General features: G+C 51.9%; 1 protein-coding gene across 2 annotated transcripts in view; it reads left to right on the top strand.

The window, feature by feature from the left end:
- Positions 1–24,756, top strand: part of OLFML2A (olfactomedin like 2A) — a 35,864-nt gene extending 11,108 nt beyond the window's left edge. Inside the window, exons 3-8 of one of the 2 annotated variants that reach the window (XM_017548351.2) lie at positions 7,310–7,417; positions 11,561–11,773; positions 13,428–13,677; positions 16,076–16,306; positions 20,009–20,194; positions 22,032–24,756. In XM_017548351.2, coding sequence (XP_017403840.1) covers positions 7,310–7,417; positions 11,561–11,773; positions 13,428–13,677; positions 16,076–16,306; positions 20,009–20,194; positions 22,032–22,636 — 1,593 coding nt within the window. In that variant the 3' untranslated portion in view covers positions 22,637–24,756. Of the gene's footprint in view, positions 1–7,309; positions 7,418–11,560; positions 11,774–13,135; positions 13,280–13,427; positions 13,678–16,075; positions 16,307–20,008; positions 20,195–22,031 lie in introns of those variants that run through there. The other variant, XM_017548352.2, reaches the window with a different exon arrangement.
- Positions 24,757–25,143: the final 387 nt, after the last annotated feature.

The raw sequence follows: 25,143 nt of genomic DNA, 5'->3' as shown, positions 1-25,143 counted from the left end.
TTTTTGAGGCAGGGTCTTGCTCTGTTACCCAGGCTGGAGTGCAGTGGTGCAAACACAGCTCACTGTAACCTCAACCTCCTAGGCTCAAGCAATCCTCCCACCTCAGCCTCTCAAGTAGCTGGGACTGCAGGTGCACACCACCAGACTCAGCTAATTTTAAAAATTTTTGTAGAGATGGAGTTGTGCTGTGTTGTTCAGGCTGATCTCAAACTCCTGGGCTCAGGCAATCCTCCCACCTCAGCCTCCCAAAATGCTGGGGTTACAGGAGTGAGCAACTGCACCTTTCCAGTTTGGTGTCTTTTGAAAATATGTTTTTCTTTTATAACTTCTCCCAAACTATATATATTTTGCCTGTTTGGTGTCAGAAACTGTGAAAGGCCTGAAATCTTACCCTACTTGTAAGCTAACAAGTTAGTCTTCCAGTTTAATGGAAGCTGGCAGAAGACGCAGCCTCCTGGTTCAAAGACAAACGACTTTATTACAGCAAATCTACATTTTCTTATACTGGTTTTCCCGGCTCCAATTGCCATGGGCTAATGCAGTGAGGGAGAGATAACACCTGCATGTATAATAAGGTGTGTTACAGTGAGGAGCCCCGAGGGTAGAGAATCTGAGGTGTTGTTTTTTTTTTGTTTTTGTTTTTTTTTGAGACAGTCTCACTCTGCCACTCAGACTGGAGTGCAGTGGCATGATCTCGGCTCACTGCAACCTCCGCCTCCCATATTCAAAGAATTCTCCTGCCTCAGCCTCCCAAGTAGCTGGAATTACAGGCACACACCGCCATACCCAGCTTATTTTTGTATTTTTAGTAGAAACGGGGTTTCACCATGTTGGCCAGGCTAGTCTCGAGCTCCTGACCTCGTGATCTGCCTGCCTCAGCCTCCCAAAGTAATGGGATTATAGGCGTGAGCCACTGCGACTGGAGAGAGTATCTGAGTCTTTTATAATGGGCACCAAGCATGCCTGCCCTTTCCTTTGGAAGGAAGTGGTATCTCTGTTTTCTAAAGCTCTTCATTGTGCAGCTAGATGGCTCAGGGCAGAGGCAATCAATGCTTTTGCAGCAAGTCACCCAGAAAAGCAAGACATCCATGAAGAACTGTCTCCCAACATTTGGCTAAAAATGTTTTCTTTAAATTCAACTTTAGTTTGGTTTTTGTAACGCCTGAATGGATGCCAAGTTCTCAAAACTGGGCAGGGAGTTAGGGGAATGAATTTTAAGCGAAGTGGCATCTTGATAGCTTGGCAGTCCCTGGATCACTCTGTCTCCCTGGGTCTCACTTAGGACCCTGCAGATTCAAGGCACCCAGGCCCATGGCCAGTCTTCAGTTACAGAAACAAACGCAATTTCTGTTCAAGTCAACTTCTCGATAACTGAATTATACACATGCTTGACATGAGGACACGCAAAGCTATTTATAAACTCTGACTAATTTGATTCTTGGCTAATTGAATCCTTGCTACACCCCTCTGGAGAGGGGACGTATGCTACCAGCTTTACTAGTGGGAGAATCTGAGGCCCAAAGAGGGGCTGTGACTTGCCTAAGATGATACAGCTTCTAAGCAGTACTAGGATTTTTTTTTTTTTTAAGACAGTCTCGCTTTTTCGCCCAGGCTGGAGTGCAATGGCATGATCTCAGGGCAACCTCCGCCCCGCTTCCCCTTTCAGGTGATTCTCGTCTCAGCCTCCTGAGCAGCTGGAATTACAGGTGCCTGCCACCATGCCCGGGTAATTTTTTTTGAATTTTTAGTAGAGATAGGGTTTCATCACGTTGGCCAGGCTGGTTTCAAACTCCTGACCTCAAGTGATCCACCTGCCTTGGCCTCCCAAAGTGCTGGGATTTCAGGCATGAGCCACGTATTAAGATTTGAACCCAGGAATTCTCTACTTTGTCCCTTGCCCACTGAAGGGTCATGAGACCGCTTTCTCAGCCAGGAGTCCACAGTCCCTTGGGCCTTCTCAGTGCACAGCTGCCATGGGGCTCTGGATCCGCCGAACGGGGGGAGGGTGATGGGGGATTGACCTGGCAGGTGGGGCTGGAGGAGGAAGAGAGGATATGCTGCCTCACTGATACCCCAGGGGTAGGAGTGGGTACACTTTCAGAGATCCCCAAGAGGAGCAGGCGGCAGAGGCAGTAGGAGACAGGGCTGGGGGTTCCTATTCAGCTTGGCTCCACCTCTCTCAGCAGGACAAACTCTGTAAACATCCCCCAAGGGAGGAGGTTAAGGGGAGCCCACGGGTTGGGGCTGGGGCACCTACCCCATATACCACCCCTGTCTCTATCCCAGCCTTTCCCTCAAGCTAATAACTCCAGCTGCTGCTTGTCCTCAGCAGCATGACTGCAGTAGGAAAGACCACACTTTGAGTCGTCTGACTACTGTCCCTATTTTGGCTGGGGGTTGGAGGGTGCCTGTCACCTCCCCACTCCTTTTTCTTCCTGATGGGACCAGGCATGGCTCCTGCCTCGAGGGGCCCCCAGGCTTGTGAGGACACAGCTGCTGACCCCAGTAATGGCAGTGTGATCAGTGCTGGGCCAGGGGACATCCCAGGGATTGTGGGAGCCCCAAGGAGGGGATAGAAGGATAGAGCTGGGCCTTGAAGGATGTGTAGGAGTCCCTCAGGCAGAGAGGAAAGGAGGGCATTTCTGGGTGATGGCAAGTGGGGTAGGTGTGGCACCAGCCTTCTCTCTTCTCTGGCCACACCAGCACCTGTGACTTCCTGTAGCACAGCAATTCTCAAGCTACCTGTCGGGGAGGCCAGTTTTTTAAAGATTATAGGTCTGGGCCGGGTGCAGTGGCTCACAACTGTAATCCCAGCACTTTGGGAGGCTGAGGTGGGCAGAAAACAAGGTCAAGAGATAGAGGTCATCCTGCCCAACATGGTGAAACCCCATCTCTACTAAAAATCCAAAAAAATTAGCTGGCGTGGTGGTACCTGCCTATAGTCCCAGCTACTCGGGAGGCTGAGGCAGGAACATTGCTTAAAACTGGGAGGTGGAGGTTGTAGTGAGCTGAGATTGAGCCACTCCACTCCAGCCTGGGTGACAGAGTGAGACTCTGTCTCAAGAAGAGGAAAAAAAAGATTGAAGGTCTGTCAAGAACCAATACTTTTGTAAAATGCTATACAAATGAATTATTAGAAAAATGAAATGAGGCAGGCCAGGCTCAGTAACCCCAGCACTTTGGGAGGCTGAGGCAGGTGGATCACCTGAGATCAGGAGTTTGAGACCAGCCTGGCCAGCATGGTGAAACCCTGTCCCTACTAAAAATATAAAAAATTAGCCAGGCATGGTGGCAGCCACCTGTAATCCCAACAACTTGGTAGGCTGAGGCGGGAGAATTGCTTGAACCTGGGAGGTGGAGGTCGCAGTGAGTGGAGATCGTGCTATTGCACTTCAGCCTGGGCAACATGGTAAAAGACTCTGTCCAAAAAAAAAGGAAGGGAGGGAGGGAGGGAGGAAGAAAGGAGGCAGGAAGGAAGGGAGGGAGGGAGGGAGGGAGGAAAGAAGGAAGGCAGGCGAGAAGGCAAGCCAGGCTGGGTGGGGTGGCTCACACCTGTAATCCTAGCACTTTGGGAAGCAGGCAGATCACGAGGTCAGGAAATCAAGACCATCCTGGCTAGCATGGTGAAACCCCGTCTTTACTAAAAATACAAAAAATAGCCAGGCGTGGTGGCATGCCTGGGAGTAGCTGGGAGATGGAGGTTGTAGTGAGCTGAGATCGAGCCACTCCACTCCAGCCTGGGTGACAGAGTGAGACTCTGTCTCAAGAAAAAAAAAAAAGATTGAAGGTCTGTCAAGAACCAATACTTTTGTAAAATGTATTACAAAATAGTCCCAGCTACTTGGGAGGCTGAGGCAGGAGAATTGCTTGAACCTGGGAGGTGGAGGCTGCGGTGAGCCCAGATCATGCCATTGCATTCCAGCCTGGGCAACAAGAATGAAACGCCATCTCAAAAAAAAATTAAATTAAAAAAAGCAAGCCAGAAAGAAAGAGAGAGAGAGCAAGCCGGACATGCACAGATAAATCTAGTGTTTCATTGTGAGGGTCAACAGATACAAAATTGCTCTGTCAAGGGGCTATAAAAGTTCCTGAAAACCTACTCCCACTTTCTGTAATGATTGTATCACAGGCTGGTATTAAGCAGTGTCCGGTCAGCAGATCACACGTTGAGTGGCATGGCTGGAAACGCCACGTTTCTCCGCTCCTCCTGTTCACAGCACGGGCTGCTCTCTTTACTCGGCATGTCCTTTTCTGGGCATCTTTGCCTAATTAGTGCTCCTCCTACAGAGCTCCGCCCAAGCAAAACTTCCTCCTGGCATTCTTTCCTGATCCACACCTGTGCCCAGAAAAGATCAGCACCCATCACTAATGATCTGGGCACCTGTGTGTCACTACCTGTGCCCCTGATTCTGGACCTAGGTGTCACTGTGTGTCGTCGGCAGCCTGTGAGGGACTGGGGTAACCCACGTTGTCTTGCTCATCACTGTCCTCAGTGCCTAGCTGAATAAGCACCTGCTGGCCTGGAGGAGGGTGGCAGGGGCAGATCACAGAGGGGTCCGATGCCAGCCTCAGGAGATGAGAAGCCACATGTGGGCAGTGGGGAGCCACAGGGGGTCATCTTGAGGGAGACGGACCCTTGCCAAAGCTAGTGTTGGTGGCCATGAAGGCAGGAGCGTGAAGCTGGGAAATTCCCGCATAGCCCCTGGGAGGAGCAGTCAGTGCTGCTGGGCTTCATGAAGCCCTGTCTGTGTCCATGCAGTGCTGAGCTCTGGCCAGACACTACTGCTCCTTACCATGGCCCTATTGCCCCATTTCTCAGTGCAGAAAGCTGAGGCACAGAAGTGTATGTATGGTTCTCAAACTGTGTTCCATAGAGCCCTAGGGGTCCCATCCAGACCCTCGGGACCAAAGCAAGGTTGTGGGACAGCAGAGAAGCCTCTGAGCCTATCTTTGCTTCCAGCAGAGCCTCCCACCACCACCACCACCACCCCACCCCACCCACCGTCTCTGTTTTAGAGATCAGCTTCTGCTCAAAGAAAAGCTCCCTGGCTTAAAACAGTTTGAGTACCCCCTGGGAAGGTGGGAGTAAAACTGTTTTGGAAATAACCGGCCAGGGCCAGACAGGAGCACTGGCCTCTGCAGGCCCTGGGAAATGCCGGAAGACTCAGGCTGGGGCTGAACGGGAGGGTGGGCCCGAGAAACTGCCCTTCCGAAGAAGCCAGGAAAGGCTGGTTTCCCAACCAGCCCCTTGTGCCAACATCTCCCTGACACTGGCATTTTGGCCATCTGGAGGGAGTGTCATATCCTGATGAGGCATGACAGAGATGAGAGGGGGAGTGGTGGCTGTAGGGCAGAGCCCTGGGCTGGGCCAGGGAGACCCGGCAGCTGCTCCAGGTCCTGCTGCTGACCTGTTGTGCAAGGCCCTCCCCGTCTCTTGGCTGCTGTTTCCCTATCTGACCATGAGACAGGAGCCATAAAGCATGATAGGAAAGAGACAGCGATCGTAGTATCTCCCCTGTCTGGTAAGTGTTGGGAAAGAGATGTGGATTTATATGAATTCAGGTTCTGCTCCTGGTTCCTCCATTGAACAGCTGGGTGGCCTTGGGCAGGTCACTTCCCCACCTCTAAACTTCAGCTTCTCCATCTGTAAAATGAGGGCGAAAGTTGTCCATACCTGGTGTTAGTTTGGGCCACTAGAGGCAGGCTCTGAAGCCAGAGATTCATGTGCAAGTAATTTATTTTGAAAATACTCCCGGGCTGGGCCTGGTGGCTCATCCCTCTAATCCCGGTGCTTTGGGAGGCTGAGGCAGGAGGATCACATGAGGCCAAGGTGGGAAGATCATTGTTCAAGACCAGCTGGCATAACATAGAAAGATCTCATCTCTACAAAAAATAAACAACTTAGCCAGGCATGGTGGTGCGCACCTGTAGTCCTAGCTACTCCAGGGGATGAGGCAGGAAGATCGCTTGAGCTCAGGAGTTTGAGACTGCAGTGAGCTATGATCGTGCCACTGCACTCTTGCCTGGGTGACAGTCTCTGAAAAAACAAACAAGGCCGGGCGCAGTGACTCACACCTGTAATCCCAGCACTTTGGGAGGCCGAGGTGGGCGAATCACGAGGTCAGGAGTTCAAGACCAGGCTGGCCTAGATGGTAAAACGCTGTATCTACTAAAAATACAAAAATTAGCTGGGCGTGGTGGCGCACACCTGTAATCTCAGCTACTCAGGAGGCTGAGGCAGAGAATTGCTTGAACCCAGGAGGTGGAGGTTACAGTGAGCCAAGATCATGTGACTACACTCCAGCCTGGGTGACAGAGTGAGACTCTGTCTCAAAAACAAACAAAAAAAGAAAATACTCCCCAGAGAAACTGGCAATGAAGTGGGAGAAGCAGGGTGAGGAGAAGAGGGTATTCAAGTGAGAGTGTGGCCTTGGGCAAAGTGCCAGCCTCAGTCACATCTCCAGAGGAGCTCTGGAGGAGGGACAATGGCTCAGTTCATCTCCACTGGGGCTAGTGAGCCACGAGTATAGATGTCCATGCCAGTAGGTCATTGCCTCAGGGCAGCTGTAGGAAGATGGGTACTCCCTGGCACTTTGGGGGCAAAGCAACTCTGAAGAGAGTCACAGATGGACAGCAGGCACATGGAGGCCAGGGATGGGCACAAAAACCAGTAAGAAGGATCTCAAAAGATCCGGGCCAGCTCCACCAGTGCTCACTACACACTTCATGAGACTGTTACAACGATTAATTGGCATAACTCATTAAAGCCCACAGCACAGTACCTGGCACGTGGTAAGGCTCAGAAGATGGACCTGTGGCTTTTCTTGTGGTTATTAGCAGGCTGGGGCTGGTGAGTGCTCAGGGCCCATGCCAGCCACTCTGAGGCTCTGGGCTTCTGGAGTTCTTTCTTATTTTATTTTATTTTACTTTTGGAAGAGAGCCTCACTCTGTCACCCAGGCTGGAGTGCAAAGGCATGATCTCGGCTCACTCAACCTCTGCCTCCTAGGTTCAAGCGATTTTCCTGCCTCAGCCTTCCGAGTAGCTGGAACTACAGGTGCACACCACCACTCCCGGCTAATTTTTGTATTTTTATGGAGACGGTGTTTCACCATGTTGGCCAGGCTGGTCTTGAACTTCTGACCTCAGGTGATCCTCCTACCTCGGCCTCCCAAAGTGCTGGGATTACAGGCGTGAGCCACCGTGCCTGGCCCAGGTTCTGGAGTTCTTAATTGCAGCAGAGTTCCTTTTACCCTCTGTGCCTAGCTGGCCATGTGCTGCGCTCTCTAACCATCCCCCTTCCCCGGGCAGCTGCAGTCCATGGTGGATCTCCTGGAGGGCACCCTGTACAGCATGGACCTGATGAAGGTGCACGCCTACGTTCACAAGGTGGCCTCCCAGATGAACACACTGGAAGAGGTAAGGGCGGGGCTGCCGCCAGAGGCCAGGCTAGTGTGGTGCTGGGGGCTGAGGGCACTGTTCAAAGAGGGCCCAGGAAATCCAGACTTCACCCTGGTGACCATGGGAAGCTGGCCTCCAGCCAGGAATTGGGGGAGGGAAACGCAGGCCACAGGGGCCAGCCTCTGGGGAAGAGGTCTAGCTGGCTCAAGGGCCTCCAGGAAGCTGAAGTCTGGGTGGAGAAACTGAGGCACCTGCTGGTTGTATGAAAGGGGTGTGGAGGGAGCAGGAACTTGCAGTTGGCCGCAGTGCACCAAGATCAGTACCCAAAATTCTGGGGGTACCATTCAAACAAGATTCTTTGGTGGCTGGGCATGGTGGCTCAGTGGCCAGGTGCAGTGGCTCACACCTGTAATCCTGGCACTTTGAGAGGCTGAGGCAGGCGAATCACTTGAGGCCAGAAGTTTGAGATCAGCCTGGCCAACATGGCGAAACCCCATCTCTACTAAAAATACAAAAATTAGGCATGTTGAGGCACGCTTGCAGTCCCAGCTACTCAGTGGCCGGGTGCCGTAGCTCACACCTGTAATACCAGCCACCCAGGCTGAGGCAGGAGGATTGCTTGAACCTGAGAGGCAGAGGTTGCAGTGAGCTGAGATCGTGCCACAGCCTGGGCAACAGAGCAAGACTGTCTCAAAATAAAAAAATAAGATACCTTGTTAGAGTGCCCCCTGGGTTGGTACAACATGGCAGGGCTGACCAAACCCACTAGGCCAGTGCCCAGCTGCTGTGGAGGCAGAGGTGCAACGCATCCTGCCCTGGCCAGGGTGAATGTGCTATAGGACTGGGCAGGGGACCAGGACTGCCCTTGGGGACAAGGACAGAGTGGGGTGAGCACAGGGGTCCAAGCTGCAGGTTCGAGGTTTGCATCTCTGCTGGCACAGCCTCACCTCCGCCTGTTTCCTGTATCCGGCCTCTGCTGGGAGCCACTGGGAGCCTTGCGACATACAGCTGCCAGGAGCGGGTGTGGGGGCTTCCTTTCCCAGCTTCCTTTTCAGGGGGAGGGGGCACCTGGGCATCCTGTGCCCCAGGGTGGGAGATTAACCCCTTCCTCCCCACAGAGTTGGGATCACAGTGGCTTTAAGTAATTCAAACAGTGTTTGATACGTACCTACTATTGGCCAGGCCCCGGGCGGCAGCGGAGAAAGCTGACACTTGGTGAATTTCTTCTGTGCGCCAGTATTTCCTGGGCAGCTGGTACATGCCAGGCTCTCCTGTTGCTGGCTCTGAAGTTATTCTCCTTTGATCTTTCCTCATGTCACCTCAGGAAATGTTAACCCACTTCATGTAACTCTGAGCCAAGCGATCTGAAGGGTACATCTGCTCGGCCTGAAACAAACCAGAGAGTTTCCACAGCCGCAGAGAAATGACTTTGTAATTATCTTCTGTTTCGAGTCATCTGTGCTATGCTTCTGTTAACCATGGTTTACTAAGTGATAACCTTATGTAAAAATTAAAAACAAAAAAAGCTTTTGCTCACCCTGGGAGGAGGTGGAGAGAACAGCCTCACTCAGGAGAGGCTGGCTTTCTCTGCCAAAGGGAAGAAACTCCTGGGGGTCAGCTGCAACTCGGTGTCTCGGCTTCCCTCTGCTCCCCTCCCTGACACCAGCAGTTTTCAGCCAGGCATGATTTTGCCCCCAGGGGAAAGCTGGCAATAGCTGGAGACATTTTTAGTTGTCACAACTTAGGCAGGGGACAGGATGGATGCTACTGGGCTTCTACTGGTTAGAGATTCTGCTGAACACCCTGCCATACACAGGACAGTCCCCAAAAGCCAACCGCTGTGTGGCAGATGTCAGTAGTGAAGAGGCTGAGCAAATCAGTCATACCCTTTGACTTCTGTCTTCACTGGAATCAAGTTTTTTTGGTTTTGTTTGTGTTGTTTTTTGTTTTTTGTGGTTTTTTTTGTTTGTTTGATTTTTTGCAACAGGGTCTCGCTCTGTAGGCCAGGGTAGAGTGCAGCCTCAACCCCCCAGACTCAACTGATCCTCCCACCACAGCCTCCCAAGTAGTTGTGACTGCAGGTACACACCACCACACCCAGCTATTTTTTTTTTTTTTTGTATTTTTTCTGGAGATGGGGCTTTACCATGTTGCTCATGATGGTCTTAAATTCCTGGGCTCAAGCAATCCTCGCGCCTCAGCCTCCCAAAGTGCTGGGATTACAGGCATGAGCCACTGCACCTGACCTCTGGAATCTAGTTTAAAATGCACTTTCATATTCCATAGGCTTTCTGGTCCTCACAGTGACCCTGCCATTTAGCCCATTTTACAGGCAGGGAAACTGAGGCTCGCAGAAGTAGTTACTAGCCCAAAGTTGCCCACCCAGGAAGTAGAGAGCAAGGATTTGAACTCAAGCGTATCCGATTCCTGCCTGCTGCCTCTTGGTCCCTGAACCTGAGTCACCCAGGGCTGACTGGATGTCACTCACTTTTAGGTTATCTTTTCCTCCATAATAATTTCTACAAATGAAATTCTGGACCCATAATTCTGTTGCTCTGCAGCTTCTCACCAAACTGGTGCTTTCTGCCTCTGACTCCTGTCTCTCCTGCTTTAGCTGAAAACTAGACTCAGATGAAAGAATCCCAGATCCATTGGAGCTTTGGGGACCTGGTACTGATACCTGCCAGGCCCCCCAGGTTTCCAAGTCCTCAAGGAGACCGCCAGACAGCAGGAGGTTCACAGAGCAGGAGGCATTGTGGTTCTAAGCAGTCTGTCTGCTCCTAGCAGGATTCAGAACCAGGAGTAGATCCAGGAGCTGGTGTGGGAGCTGCTAAAGGTAGGCAGGGAGCCAGAGCCCCAGCAAAGGGAGATGAGGCAGGGAAGGAGAACAGGCCTGGGAGTATAGGCAGGGCTCAGTCCCGGGAGAGGAGCCTACACTGCCCAGAAGAGAAGTTGGAGACTTGGAGGGAGCAGAGATTCACCCTCCGCAAAACTCCAAAGGGCTTCACTCCATCTACATTGGTTGAAGATTTTACAAACAGAAGGTATTTATATATTATGTATACAATTATTTTAAAGTGGCCAAAGATTGGAAGCAACTTAAGTAACTATCAATAAGGGGTAGGAACAGTGGCTCACGCCTGTAATCCCAGCACTTTGTAGGACTGGGGTGGGCAGATCACTTGAGGTCAGGAGTTCGAGACCAGCCTGGCCAACATGGCGAAACCCCGTCTCCACTAAAAATACAAACATTAGCCAGGCGTGGAGGCACATGCCTGTAGTCCCAGCTACTCAGGAGCCTGAGGCAGGAGAATCCTTGAGCCCGGGAGGAAGAGGTTGTTGCAGCTCATCGAGATCACACCACTGCCTTCCAGCTCTGGGCAACAGAGTAAGACTCCGTCGCAAAAAGGAAAAAGAAAAAGTAACCATCAATAAGGGACTGGGTGGCCGGGCACGGTGGCTCACACCTGTAACCCCAGCACTTTGAGAGGCCAAGGTGGGCAGATCACTTGAGGCCAGGAGTTCAAGACCAGCCTGGCCAACATGGTGAAACCCTGACTCCATTAAAAATACAAAAAATTAGCCGGGCATGGTGGTGGGTACCTGTAGTGCCAGCTACTCAAAAATAAATAAATAAATAATAAGGGACTGGGTAAATAAATTATAGCCTCTCAAGGGATGGCGTACTGTGTGGCCATGAGAAGGCATGGGACCACTACATATGCAGATATGCGTCGGATCCCAGAATAGGCTGTTCAGCAAAAAAGCAAAGTGTTAAAAACATGTGTGTATGTACACATGTGTTCCTCTACATATACAGACTCTCTTTAGAAGGATATGCAAGAAACCTATACTAACTGTTGGCACTGAGAAAGAAAGGTGGGAGGGTGACATTTTTATAGCTGTTTATATCTTTCTAATTTAGTACCATGCACATGTATTATCTATTTTTTTTATTCCTTCGTGTTTTAAATTTTAAAAGTTCATAAATACAAGGTCTCTTGGAGCCTATTTTTTCTGGCCCATACTTGATGGGGCCACCCTCGGCCCATTCAGGGGACTGGGCAGCAAAGCCTAATGACCAAAGCAGGGGTGTCCCTCCAGCCTGGGGCTTCAGAGGAAGCTGGCCCAGGAAAGACCTCCAATCCTGCCCCTCCACAGAGCATCAGGGCCAACCTGAGCCGGGAGAATGAGGTGGTGAAGGAGAGCGTGCGCCACCTCAGCGAGCAGTTGAGGCACTATGAGAACCACTCCACCATCATGCTGGGCATCAAGAAGGAGCTGTCCCGCCTGGGCCTCCAGCTGCTGCAGAAGGATGCCGCCGCCGCTGCCGCCCCCGACACCCCTGCCACAGGCTCTGCTAGCAAGGCCCAGGTGAGTCCCCAGCTCTGATCACGGGGCCAGAGCTGACTGGGCTTGGAAGCTCCATGTGCCAGGATGTTGGCCCTGAGGGCCAGCTCGTTGGGGTTTGGGGCTGCAGGATGGGTTAAGGGCTGGCACAGCCGGAGAGTCCCTGGCAGGGTGAGGGGCAGGAGATACCTGCTGTGCAGTGAGCACATTCAGCATAGGGAACGGTGACAGACCTGGAGATCCTGCCAAGGGGGCTGGTCCCTAAGCCAGGTATTTGGCAACCTTCTCATTCCCAAGTTTGAAACTAGTGGGGACAAGTTTGTGGAGACGGTACTCTCTGCCTGGCCCTTAGAGACCTGGTTGGCTGCAGCAAACCCGCTTCTAGCCTCTCCTGCTGTGGCTGGGCCCTTGGCTGGGTTGAGCCTGCTCAGGGGGAGATGGGCAATGCCTCAGGGACCCCTGCTGACTGATACCCATTCACCCGACCTGCTCTGGGGTAGAGAACTCCTGCAGCCAACACCCAGACGCTCCACCTCCAAGCTCAGAGCACAGTGAGCAGAGCCACTGCTTCCGTCGCTAGGCAGAGCCACACATGACAGATGACACACCTGTGTGCAAATGTGATCAACGTCCTCCCTGTAGGCAGACGAACTGCAAATCTGGTTCTCCCTCTGACCAGGTCAATGAGAAAGAACAACCACATTTGGGTAGGCCAGTGGCACAGAGGCTTCTGCCTATGCTGGACATACACCATGGCGTGTGGCTTGGCAAATGGAGTGCAGACTGGATTCAACCCCATTCAGGCCCCTCCAGCCAGTCGCCCCTGGGAAAGACACAAGCCACACCATTGTTCACAGTGGCCTTGTTTTTTGGTGAGTGGCTGAAGAAGGGAGCTGGTATTTGTGGAGTTCCTACTTTAAACTTGACTTTCTCACAGACATTGTCAGTGAAACCCATAGTTACCTGGGAGGAGGGGTGAACCCTGCCCATTTGGCAGATGCACAGAGAGGGGTCACGTGGAGAGGGCGTGGCGGAGCTGGGACTGGCAGCCAGGTCTGCGTGACTGCTGAGGCCACCCTCTTCCTCTCTTCCTCTCCACGTCTTGGCCTCCTTTGCTGACATTGTGATAATAGGGCCATTTGTGTCTGCAACTGGAACCGCCTAGATGCCGATAAAGCCGCTAGGAAGCCTGTGCCTTGGCCCCCAGCTGGCTTCCTGCCCATTCCTGTGCCAATTCCACAGGCGAGAATGAAGCGTGTTTTGGCAGTGGTGCAGAAGGCGCCCAGCTACTGTACTTGCCATATCTGCTGGAGCTTCTGCCTAACAATGGGTGATGTCACAGGCCCTGTGTTCTCATGCCAAGCCAGCATCAGAGGCATTTCAATAGGAAGTGAAAATAACAAAACATAGAACATTAGAAACGGCATAGCCTGGAGGTTGGGTGTAGACCTCAAGCCTACAAGGGAGCTAGAGAGCTGTAGAGGAAACTGAAGCAAATCAGTCATGGATGTAGCCACCATGGCGGGCGGGGTAAAGGAAAGCTGTGACTTCATAAGCGCTTGGGATGCAGGGTCTGGGGCAACATGACCACCTCCAGCCTCCACGTGCTGAGCCCCCAGGACTCCCCACAATATCCCTTCTACTGTCCTTCAAGTCTGAGACTTCTCTTCTCTCCCAGGACACAGCTGGAGGAAAAAGCAAGGACATCAGCAAGTATGGCAGCATGCAGAAGAATTTTGCAGACAGAGGCATCCCAAAGCCGCCCAAGGAGAAGCTGCTGCAGGTGGAGAAGCTGAGGAAGGAGAGCGGCAAGGGCAGGTTCCTCCAGCCCACAGCCAAGCCCCGCGCCCTGGCCCAGCAGCAGGCTGTGATCCGGGGCTTCACCTACTACAAGGCGGGCAGGCAGGAGGTAACCGAGGCAGTGGCAGGTGAGTAGGGGGGAATGGGGACCCTGGGAAGTGGGGGATGGATGCCTCCTATGAATCCCCTCATCTTCTCTGCAGTCAGAGCACCCCAGATACAGTTCCACCCCTTGATGACCTGTTGGGTGCTCTCTGCTTATCCCCATGTGGGAATAACACCCTACTCAGGGGGCTGTTGGGATGAAATCACAGAACCAACCTGAGGGCCACTGGATTGCTTTCCAGTATTTACAGCTGTCTTCACCTTCACTGGACTTTGCTTTTTGCACCTGAAGATGAGCTGAAGGCCCACTCCGACCAGGTGACAGGGATTGGCAGAGACACAGCCCCTGCCCCCACAGATCTCATAGTCTAGTGGGAAAAAATCCCTGTGACCAGGCAGCTGCCACAGGAGGGGCAGGAGAATACAGGGTTCCTGGGAAGTGACCAGGGCTTTTGGGGCTCCTGTCATTTCTTCTCCAGCTCCTCTCTCTTCTTAGATCCCCAAGGAAGAGCCCCTAGACTCTTGTATTTTTCCTGCAGCTCCCTGCTGGATCACAGAGAAGGGTGACGAAGTAACTGGCAAACAAGAGGCAAAAGTTTCAAGACACCCCAAATTTCTGAGCTGTCTCTATGGGTTGTGGTTCCTGATTCCCTCACTAACACCCTCCCCAGATACCTGCTCTCTTCCGATGTCCCAGAGGGGTGTCCCAAACCTGCTCTTCCCTTCCTGGGTCCTGCTGAACCACCTCCTCCTGCAAAGCCCTCCTTTCAGTCCGTGTGTAAGGGGCACAAGGAGGTGAAACAGCCAGGGACCAGGCTCATTTGAGATCCCTCTTGTTTCTTGGCCTCTCAGGACTCAGGGACCTCTTCCCCTGGTGCCTGGTCCCAGCTGCTGGCCCAAGCCCTGCCAGCTTGGCCTGGACACGGCACAGAGCCTCTGACCCCTGGCTGGGGCACTGCCTGAAAACAGCTGCAGGCATCTGATTCTGCCAGCAAGGCCTGTGGGAACAGGCACCCTCCCCTGGCAGGCTGCCGAGGCCAGGCCTCCCTGTGGTCCTCCCTGACCAGGGGGATAACCCCGTCCCCACCAGGGCTCCTTTGAGAGCCCTCTTATTTCTCCAGGCTGCCCACAGCAGGAGCTATGCAAAGAGGAAGCCCCAAACGGAGAATAAATGAAGTCAGGTTATTGTCCTCAAGTCAAGGGGTCTCTGAGCCCCTTCCCCAGCTTGCCAGGTGGTCCCCTGGTCCCCGGACCATCATAGTAATAACAGCACCACTCCTTTGTCTCCCTGGTGTCACAATTTTTTTTTTTTTTTGAGATGGAGTTTCCTTCTTGTCACCCAGGCTGGAGAGGAATGGTGCAGTCTCAGTTCACTGCAACCTCCGCCCCCTAGATACAAGGAATTCTCCTGCCTCAGCCTCCCAAGTAGCTGGGATTACAGGCACATGCCACCATGCCCGGCTAATTTTTGTATTTTTAGTAGAGACAGGGTTTCATCATGTTGGCCAGGCTAGTCTCGAACGCCTGACCTCAGGTGATCCACCCACCTCAGCATCCCAAAGTTCTGGGATTACAGAGGTGAGCCACCACACCCAGCTGGTGTCAGAATTTTCTAAACACTATTTTTTTTTTCTTTTGAGATAGGGTCTCACTCTGTCACTCAGGCTGGAGTGCAGTGGCACGATCATGACTCACTGCCGTCTTGACTTTCTGGGCTCAAGTGATCCTCCCGCCTCAGTCTCCCTAGTAGCTGGGACTACAGGCACCCATCACCACACCTGGCTAATTTTTTCTATCTATCTTTTAGTAGAGAGAGGGTTTTGCCATGTTAGCCAAGCTGGTCTTGAACTCTAGGGCTCAAGTGATCCACCTGCCTCAGCCTCCCAAAGTCCTGGGGTTACAGGCACCAGCCACTGTGCCCAGCCCTCTGAGCACTTTCATTCATGCCTTTGCATTTGATCCTGGCAGCAGCTGCATTTTCTACGGCAGAGGAATAGAAGCAGGCCTGTGAAATGGGAACAAGAGCTTCTCTCTAGAATTGAATCTAAGGAAATGAGAGAACTGGTAAAACTGCCTGACGCGTAGGAAAGAAAGGGATCTCCTTTTTGGCACCTCATAGTTGCTGGTATCTGTGCACATATTTTATGTACATTTTTCTGACATCAACACCACAGTCCCGCATGGTGGGCTCATGACTCTCAGTTCACAGAGGTGGCCCAGCAAGGCAGGGGAACTTGGCGGAGGCCACTCTGCTGAGTTTAGAGCCTTGACTATGAAGTCCTCCCTGCCTCCCACTTTGAAACCTTTCACTTCCTCCACTCCCTGAAGGTCCCTGAGCTGCTGGGAGCCTAGCCGGCCTGAGGGAGACCCACACCGCAGCAGGTGGTGCTGGGATGTGAGCATGGGGTCTTCTCTCTGCAGACAACGCCCTTCAGGGCACTTCCTGGTTGGAGCAAGTGCCGCCCAAGGTAGAGGGCGAGCCCAACTCCGCAGAGCAGGACGAGGCTGAGCCCAGGTCCTCAGAGGGAGTAGACTTGGCTCCTGGCACTCCCACCTCAGTCCCTGCCACCACCACCACTGCCGCCACCCTGACTCCCACCACCAGTCTCCTGCCTACTGAGCCACCTTCAGGTCCAGAAATCTCCAGCCAAGGTGAGTGAGCCTCACAGGGGTCAGCAAACCATCGCCTGTACCCAAATCTTTTTTGTGCAGCCCTCAAGGTAAGAAATGCTTTTTACAGCTGAGCGTGGTAGCTCACACCTGTAATACCAGCACTGTGGGAGGCTGAGACAGGTGGATCATCTGATGTCAGGAGTTTGAGACCAGCCTGGCCAACATGGAAAAACCCCCTCTCTACTAAAAATATGAAAATTAGCCAGGCGTGGTGGTGGGCACCTGTAATCCCAGCTACTCAAGAGGCTGAGGCAAGAGAATCATTTGAACCTGGGAGGCAGAGGTTACAGTGAGCTGAGATCATACCACTGCCCTCCAGCCTGGGCAACAAAATTTTTTTTTTTTTTTTTTTTTGAGACAGAGTCTCACTCTGTCACCCAGGCTGGAGTGCAATGGTATGTTCTTGGCTCACTACAACCTCCACCCACTGGGTTCAAACGACTCTCCTCAGCCTCCCGAGTAGCTGGGATTACAGACGTGCACTACCACGCCTGGCTAATTTTTGTATTTTTAGTGGAGACAGAGTTTCACCATGTTGGCCAGGCTGGTCTCTGACTCCTGAGATCAGGTGATCTCCCCATCTCAGCCTCCCAAAGTGCTGGGATTACAGGTGTGAGCCACAGTACCCGGCCCAGGTAGTATTTTCAACCAATTCTTAAAACGTCACCTAGAATGCCATCATCAAATCCAGCAACTATTTCTATCTCTTTATTTCCTGCGTCCAATCACTGGCCCTGTTTTGATGCCAGCATTTATAGTTTTGATTTGTGTCCATGGTAGAAGTCTTCCTTGTGAAGTCATTGATCCCATCCTTCCAAAGGGATCTTGGCTCTCTGTGGTGACAATCCTTCAAACCCTGTCCCACTTTGGTCCAAGTGCATTCCACTTCTAGGAATCTTTCCTGAAGGATTCACCAGCAGTGGGAACAACAGCTGCAGCTTAAATGGTTGGATCAGGGCCTTATTTCTAATGTCAGAGAACTGGAAATAACCCGAAGGGCTGACATGGGAGGACTGGTGACATACCCGCAGGGCACAGCTGTCCACCACCCTGGCAGAACCTTGAAAGCACATCATTAAAAGGCTATTTAATGATGAGAGAAATTGCTCAATGGAGGCTAAAAACAGGATACACAAAACTGTATACTCACAGCTTTTTAAATTATGTCTGCATGACTGTACATTGCAAAGAAAAAAGAAAAGGAAGGAAATGTCACATATTTACATTTTTCTTTGGACGGGAGAAGGGTGGGAGGGGGTAAGGGATAAAAGACCACATACTGGCTATATAGTGTATGCTGCTCAGGTGACAGATACATCAAAATCTCAGAAATCACCACTGAAGAACTCACCCACTTAACCAAAAACCACCTGTTCCCCAAAAACTATTGAAATAAAATTTTATTATTATTATTGTTATCGGGCTTTGTTTTGTTTTGTTTTGAGACAAACAAAAGAGTCTGACTCTGTTGCCCAGGCCATAGTACAGTAGTGTGATCGCAGCTCACTGCAGCCTCCACCTCCTGAGTTCAAGCGATTCTCCTGCCTCAGCCTCCGACCAGGCATGGACCACTACGTCTGGCTAATTTTCATATTTTTAGTAGAGACAGTGTTTCGCCATGTTGACCAGGCTGATTACTCCCGACATCAAGTGATCTATGAAATATAATTTTTAAAAAGAGAATAAAAGAACAGAAAAAAGTTTTTCTTTGGATAATGGAAACTTTTAGGTTTTTAATTTTTTATTTTATATTTTAAGAGTTTAAAATTTTTTAATTTTTTAAAAAGTAAAATCAAAAAGATTAAACAAATTAAAAATTTTAAATGTTTTTGTTGACAAATAAAAATTGTATGTATTCATTTGTTTGGCACACTGCAGAAAGAAAATTTTTTTAATGTATGTATTTATGATTTACAGCATGATGTTTTGATATGTGTACACAATGTGAAATGGCTAAACCAAGCTAATTAGCATATATATTACCTCACATTACTTATCTTTTTTTTTTGAAAGAGTGCTTAAAATCTACTCTTTTTTTTTTTTTTTGGTGAGATGGACTCTCGTGCCATCACCCAGGCTGGAGTGCAATTGTGTGATCTCGGCTCACTGCAGTCTCCGCCTCCCAGGTTTCAGTGATTCTCCTGCCTCAGCCTCCTGAGTAGCTGGGATTACAGGCATGCACCACTACGCCTGTAGTGTAACTTTTGTATTTTTAGTAGAGACAGGGTTTCACTATGCTGGTCAGGCTGATCTTGAACTCCTGACCTCAAATGATCCACCTGCCTCAGCCTCCCAAAGTGCTGGGATTACAGGCATGAGCCATCATACCCAGCCTTAAAATCTACTCTTTTAGCAATATTCAGGTATACAATATGTTGAACTTATTTCCATTAGCTAAATGAAATTTCAGATCCTTTTTTTTTTTTTTTTTTGGGACGGAGTTTCACTCTTGTTACCCAGGCTGGAGTGCAATGGCGCGATCTCGGCTCACCGCAACCTCCGCCTCCCGGGTTCAGGCAATTCTCCTGCCCCAGCCTCCTGAGTAGCTGGGATTACAGGCACACGCCACCATGCCCAGCTAATTTTTTATGGTTTTAGTAGAGACGGGGTTTCACCATGTTGACCAGGATGGTCTCGATCTCTTGACCTCGTGATCCACCCGCCTCGGCCTCCCAAAGTGCTGGGATTACAGGCTTGAGCCACCGCGCCCGGCCCGAAATTTCAGATCCTTTAAGCAACATCTCCTTAATCCCCCCGCCCTCTAGTAACCACTTTTCTACTCTCTGCTTTTATGAGTTTGACTTTTTTTTTCTTTTTTTCTTCTTTTTGTTTTCTGAGTTTGACTTTTTAACTTTTTTAATTTTTAATTTTTTTTTTTTTTTGAGGCAGGGCTTTGCTCTGTTGCCCGGGCTGGAGTGCAGTGGTGTGATCACAGCTCACTGCCAACTCAACATCCCAGGTTCAAGCAATCCTCCCACCTCAGCCTCCCTAGTAGCTGGGACACACCACTATGCTCACCTAATTTTTTTTATTTTTTTGTAGAGACAAGGTCTTGCTATGTTGCCCAGGCTGGTCTCAAACTCTTGAGCTCAACTGATCCTCCCACCTCAGCCTCCCAAAGTGCTGGGATTACAGATGTGAGTCAGTACACCTGGCCAAGTTTGACTATCTTTCTTTCTTTCTTTCTTTTTTTTTTTTTTTTGGAGACAGAATTTCACTTTTGTTGCCTGGGCTGGAGTACAGTGGTATGATCTCTGCTCACTGCAACCTCTGCCTCCCCAGGTCAGGCGATTCTCCTGTCTCAGCCTCCTGAGTAGCTGGGATTACAGGTGCCCCTACCATGCCCAGCTAATTTTTGTGTTTTTAGTAGAGACAGGGTTTCACCATATGGCCCAGGCTGGTCTTGAACTCCCGACCTCAGGTGATCCCCCTCCTCTGCCTCCCAAAGTGCTGAGATTACAAGTATGAGCCACCGTGCCCGGTCTCCATTCTCTTTTCTGAATGTTTTATGTTTTCAGTAATGATTAGGCATTGCTTTGATGATGAGGATTGGGGAAAGAAGGCCACAAACAAAATATTAGGAGGGATTGAAGTTAGACCCAGATAACATTCCCAGCCCGTTGCTCTGGCTGGGGGCTTTGGGGGTCTGTGTACTGATGCTGCCTGCCCTCCTCCCCACAGGCAGAGATTCAAGCTGTGAGGGCACCCTCCGGGCCGTGGACCCCCCCGTGAGACACCACAGCTATGGGCGCCACGAGGGAGCCTGGATGAAGGACCCTGCAGCTCGAGACGACAGGATCTATGTCACCAACTACTACTATGGAAACAGCCTGGTGGAGTTCCGCAACCTAGAAAACTTCAAGCAAGGTCAGGGAGCCCAGAGGTGGAGACGGGGCGGGTATGGACAGCCTGGGGAGGGGTCCTCTTGGAGACTTGGCCTTCCTTGCCTTGTGGGTTTCTATTGTACAGCCTGGCTGAGCTCCAGATTACCAGCCACCCCAAGGAGGGGGGTCTGGGCTGAGGGCGCTGGGCTGGGGTCCCAGTCAGACCCCATGGCACCCCCGTGCGCTAGCACCGTGCCAGGAACCAGAATGCAGTGGCAAACAGGATGGACGGGGTCCTGCCTTCACAAGTGTGACTTACCTTCAAGGGGCCAATACTGAGTTTCCATTTGTTGAGTGCCTACCCTGTGCTGATCACCCCCTGTGTGTCAGCTCATGGCAGCCACATACCTCCAGAAGGTGGGGTTATCACCTGTTTTATAGGTGAGCAGGGCCTCAGGCCTTAGAAGAGCTGCAGGTCTGGGCAGGGGCCAGGATGGAGCTGACAGCACAGGGAAGGGCAGAAATCTGGTTATCAGATCCGGGGCGTGATGTGGGGAAGGGGTCATTTAGATCTAGCCTGCCCTCCAGAAATGCACAGTCTGGTGGGGGAGGCAAAGGTTTAAAGAGACAATTTCAGTACAGCATTAGAGGGAGCACTGAGGGGGCTATGGGAACCCAGCCTAGAGATCAGGGAAGACATCCCCAGGGAGGTGATGCTGAGCTGGGACCCGGAAGAAGAGTAGGAGTAAGCCATGCAGAAAAGAGAGGTAAGGGTGTTCCAGGCAGAAGGCTCAGCACAGGCAAAGGCCTGGCAATGAGAAGAAGCGTGATGGCCTGGGGTTGGGGGGTAGTGAATAAGAAAGCTAAGGCAGGCCTCATGAGCCACGTAAAGGAGTTTGGACTTAACCTCGAGAGCTGTGGAGTCAGAACTAAAGGCCTGGAACAGGCCGGGTGCTGTGGCTCATACCTGTAATACTGGCACTTTGGAAGGCTGAGATGGGCGGATCACTTAAGGTCAGGAGTTCAAAACCAGCCTGGCCAACATGGTGAAACCCCATCTCTACTAAAAAATTAAAACAAAAATTAGCTGGGCATGGTGGCGAGCACCTGTAATCCCAGCTACTCGGGAGGCTGAGGCAGGAGAATCACTTGAACCCGGAAGGCAGAGGTTGCAGTGAGCTGAGATTGTACCACTACGCTCCAGCCTGGGTGACAGAGCGAGACTCCATCTCGAAAAAATAAAAAAATAAAGGCCTGGAACAACGAAAATCCTTCCTCCACTAGCTCAGAATTGGCAAGCTGTCTGCTCAATCAGCTCACAGGCTGGTGGAGGAAGCCAGCGATAAGCATCAAGGTGAAAGCCTCTGTCTGATGGCTACAGATGTGCCCTGGGGAGAAAAAAAAGACAAAGCTATGGGAGGTTAGAGGAGGGGCCCCTCACTCAGGCTAGGGAGGTCAGTGAAGGTTTAAGGTTTCCTAGAGGAGGTGACATTGGCCTGGGGCTCTGAAAGATGGGCAGGCATTCCCTAAGCTGATGACCTGGGGAACGGCAGTCCTAACTAAGGAACAGCAGGGACAAAGGCCTGGAGACAAAGAACAGGGCTGATGTCACTCTGTGTCTAAATCCTAGCTGTGCCACTCCAGGGCTGGGTAATCTTGACTTCTCTGAGCCTGTTTCCTCTTAAGCAGGTGGGATGATGATAGACCTCGTTCCGGAGACGCTTGTGCCATAATAAGATGCCAGCCCAGCTCCAGGCACACTGTACATGCTGGGTATCAGTTGCCTACTGGGCCACTGAGAGTCCTTGGTGATCTCGGGGGATGTGGGTGGGCTGGGGTTGCTCGGGAGGTCTGGGGTGACCATCGCCCTCCGCCTGCAGGCCGCTGGAGTAACATGTACAAGCTGCCCTACAACTGGATCGGCACGGGCCACGTGGTGTACCAGGGTGCCTTCTACTACAACCGCGCCTTCACTAAGAACATCATCAAGTATGACCTGCGTCAGCGCTTTGTGGCCTCCTGGGCTCTGCTGCCCGATGTGGTATATGAGGACACCACACCCTGGAAGTGGCGTGGCCACTCGGACATTGACTTCGCCGTGGACGAGAGTGGCCTGTGGGTCATCTACCCTGCTGTGGATGACCGTGATGAGGCCCAGCCCGAGGTGATCGTGCTGAGCCGCTTGGACCCCAGCGACCTCTCGGTGCACCGGGAGACCACGTGGAAGACCCGGCTGCGGCGGAACTCCTACGGGAACTGCTTCCTGGTGTGCGGCATCCTGTACGCCGTGGACACCTACAACCAGCAGGAAGGCCAGGTCGCCTACGCCTTCGACACGCACACGGGCACTGATGCACGCCCCCAGCTGCCCTTCCTCAACGAGTACGCCTACACCACCCAGATCGACTACAACCCCAAGGAGCGTGTGCTGTACGCCTGGGACAATGGCCATCAGCTCACCTACACCCTCCACTTCGTGGTCTGAGTGGAGACCGGTGTCCTCTGGAGAGGGGCAGCAGTGCAGGGCGGGTTCCCCACACCAGCTCCTGCAACTGACCCAATCCACAAATATTTATTGGAGGCCAGCCCAGGGCTGGGACTGAGCATGAGGTGGTCACCAGGTTGAGCTTCCTCAGCACCCAGTGGGTAATACTTGCTTCTATTTGCAGAGCACTGTGCCAAGCACTTTCCGCTCATTTACCCATTGATTCTCCCAGCACCTCCTTGGAGGTAGAGATCATGAACCCATTTAACAGATGAGGAAACAGAGGCTCAGAGAGGCACCGTCCCTTGCCTAACACCTCAGTTGTGATCAGGCAGGCTGTGCTGTCACGACAGCCCCATTTTACAAATGAGGAGACTTCACCACGCCCTCCCTTCCCTGCCCTTCCCATCTCCCCTGGTCTCCCTTGTTCTCTAAACTCTGTCTCCCTTCCCAGGGCCACTCAGAACCAGAGGCCTTGGGGGCCAGTACACTGGTGTGGGGTGGGTGGAGGCCCCAGCTCTGCCTGCCATCCCAGGGCCCTGTCCTGGCTGAGCTGTTGGTGGTTCTGGGCTTTGGGCCCCTTGGCCAATGTCCTTGCCTCTTGCCTTTGGCCAGCCCCCCCAGCCCAGCCCACCCCACCCGCTGTCCGGCCGCATTCCAAACCTCTACCGTCACCTAGCTGCCGAGCAGAAACCGCACCCCGAGAGAAAATCCCAGCCTCTGTTCCAAGGCCCCTCTCTGCTCCATGCTCATTTTTGTTTTTTCTTATTCTTCATCAGTGCTCTCATTTGTTTCTGCAGCAGCAGCTGAGAAGGCAGCAGGCAACTCTGCCAGGGTGGGGAGCTCAGCTGAGGCTCCCTCTCCACCCAGAAGCACTGGTGTTGGTCACATAGTCAGGCCTTGAGTCCCCTCCCTGGTTCATCCCAGAGCCTTTGCACCTGGAGTCCACCTTGTCCTTTTTCTCTGGGCTTTCAAACCCACAACCTTTACACACTCAGGGATACCTCCAGGTCTGCCATGAATAAGACCCTAGGCCCAAGGCTGGTGTGGTGCCAGGATGGCACAGGTTCCTTCTTCCCTGCCAGCCCTGACCTGGTCACTGGGGAGGCTGGCCCAGCAGCCTGGGGGCTACGAAAGACACGGTGTGAGTAGTTGGGTCCAGGGGAGGCATCAGGCATTCTTCTGGTTGCAGGAGAGAGCCAGAGGGTGGAAGTGGAGAGGGAAGAACTGGGGGTCTGCAGACTGGACTTATCCTGGCTTCAGAGACATTGTTGCCAGGGCTGCCCCAAGCCCAGGACTTCAGTTGAGGATGCACAGCTGGGCGACCTCACCCGGGGCCACTGATGGCTCCCTGGAGTCTCAGACCCACACAGCCCAGAGGACAAGGCCTTCAAGCCTCTCCCTCTTCTGCTTTTTTAGACAATATTTTTAGTGCTGGAAAGAAATTCTCTAGCCCAACTCCCTGTTTCATGAAAGAGAAAATAGGCTCAGAAACGTTTAGAGAGCAGCTCAGAGTCACAGTGGAGCTGGGCACAGCTGACCTCCTTCCAGAAGGGCTCTGTCTGTCTCCTTTATTCTCCCCATATGGAGGCTGCCCTACCTGGGAAGGCACCCCAGCCACCCCAGCACCTATGAAGGGCATTTACTGCTCATCCCCACCCACCCCCTGGTCCTTGCTGCCTTCATTCTGTCCAATGCCAGGTCCAGCAATGTCTGTATGTTTGAATACCAGTTGCCATGTTAGGAAAGTCAGCTGCACAGCTAAGAGTGTAAGGAAATGCTTTTTTTTTTTTTTTTGAGATGGAGTTTTGCTCTTGTTGTCCAGGCTGGAGTGCAGTGGTGCGATCTTGGCTCACTACAATCTCCGCCTCCTGGGTTCAAGCAATTCTCCTGCCTCAGCCTCCCTAGTAACTGGGATTACAGGCGCTTGCCACCACACCAAGCTAATTTTTGTATTTTTAGTAGAGACAGGAGTTTCACCATGTCGGCCAGGCTGGTCTCCAACACCTCACCTTAGGTGATCCGCCCCCCTCGGCCTCCCAAAGTGCTGTGATTACAGGCATGAGCCACCGTGCCTAGCTAGGAAAAGCTTTTTGTGCAGAATACACTTTTTTCGGGCATTGTCAGGTGACGTTTTGTTTAAGCTCTTAACTCACCCCTGGGATACAGGGGAATGATGACACCCAGCCCAGCCAGGCCTGACTCATCATGGTCACATCCAGCCCCCACCCCCAGCCAACCAACCGCTGCAGGCTCCTCTTACAGACGCATCAGGGGGCTACAAGGCCCGGCATCTCCCTTGGCCCTGGGTGTGGGTTTTACGAGACTGTCTTTTGTGACATCATAGCCCAACCATGTGAGAAGAAAGAGAAGGCCTCCCCTTTCTTCATTAATCTAAAAAAAGGAAAATGAGAATAGGCTGATTTCTAAAAGTTAAAGGACAAGCAGCATTGCATTCTGGGGGAACAATGCTGGCCACAGCCCCCAAACATTCACTACGCCTCTTC

The sequence above is a fragment of the Cebus imitator genome, unplaced genomic scaffold (assembly GCF_001604975.1).
Source record: "Cebus imitator isolate Cc_AM_T3 unplaced genomic scaffold, Cebus_imitator-1.0 Scaffold206, whole genome shotgun sequence".
Lineage (NCBI taxonomy): Eukaryota > Metazoa > Chordata > Mammalia > Primates > Cebidae > Cebus > Cebus imitator.
This window is presented reverse-complemented; position numbering and strand designations above follow the sequence as displayed.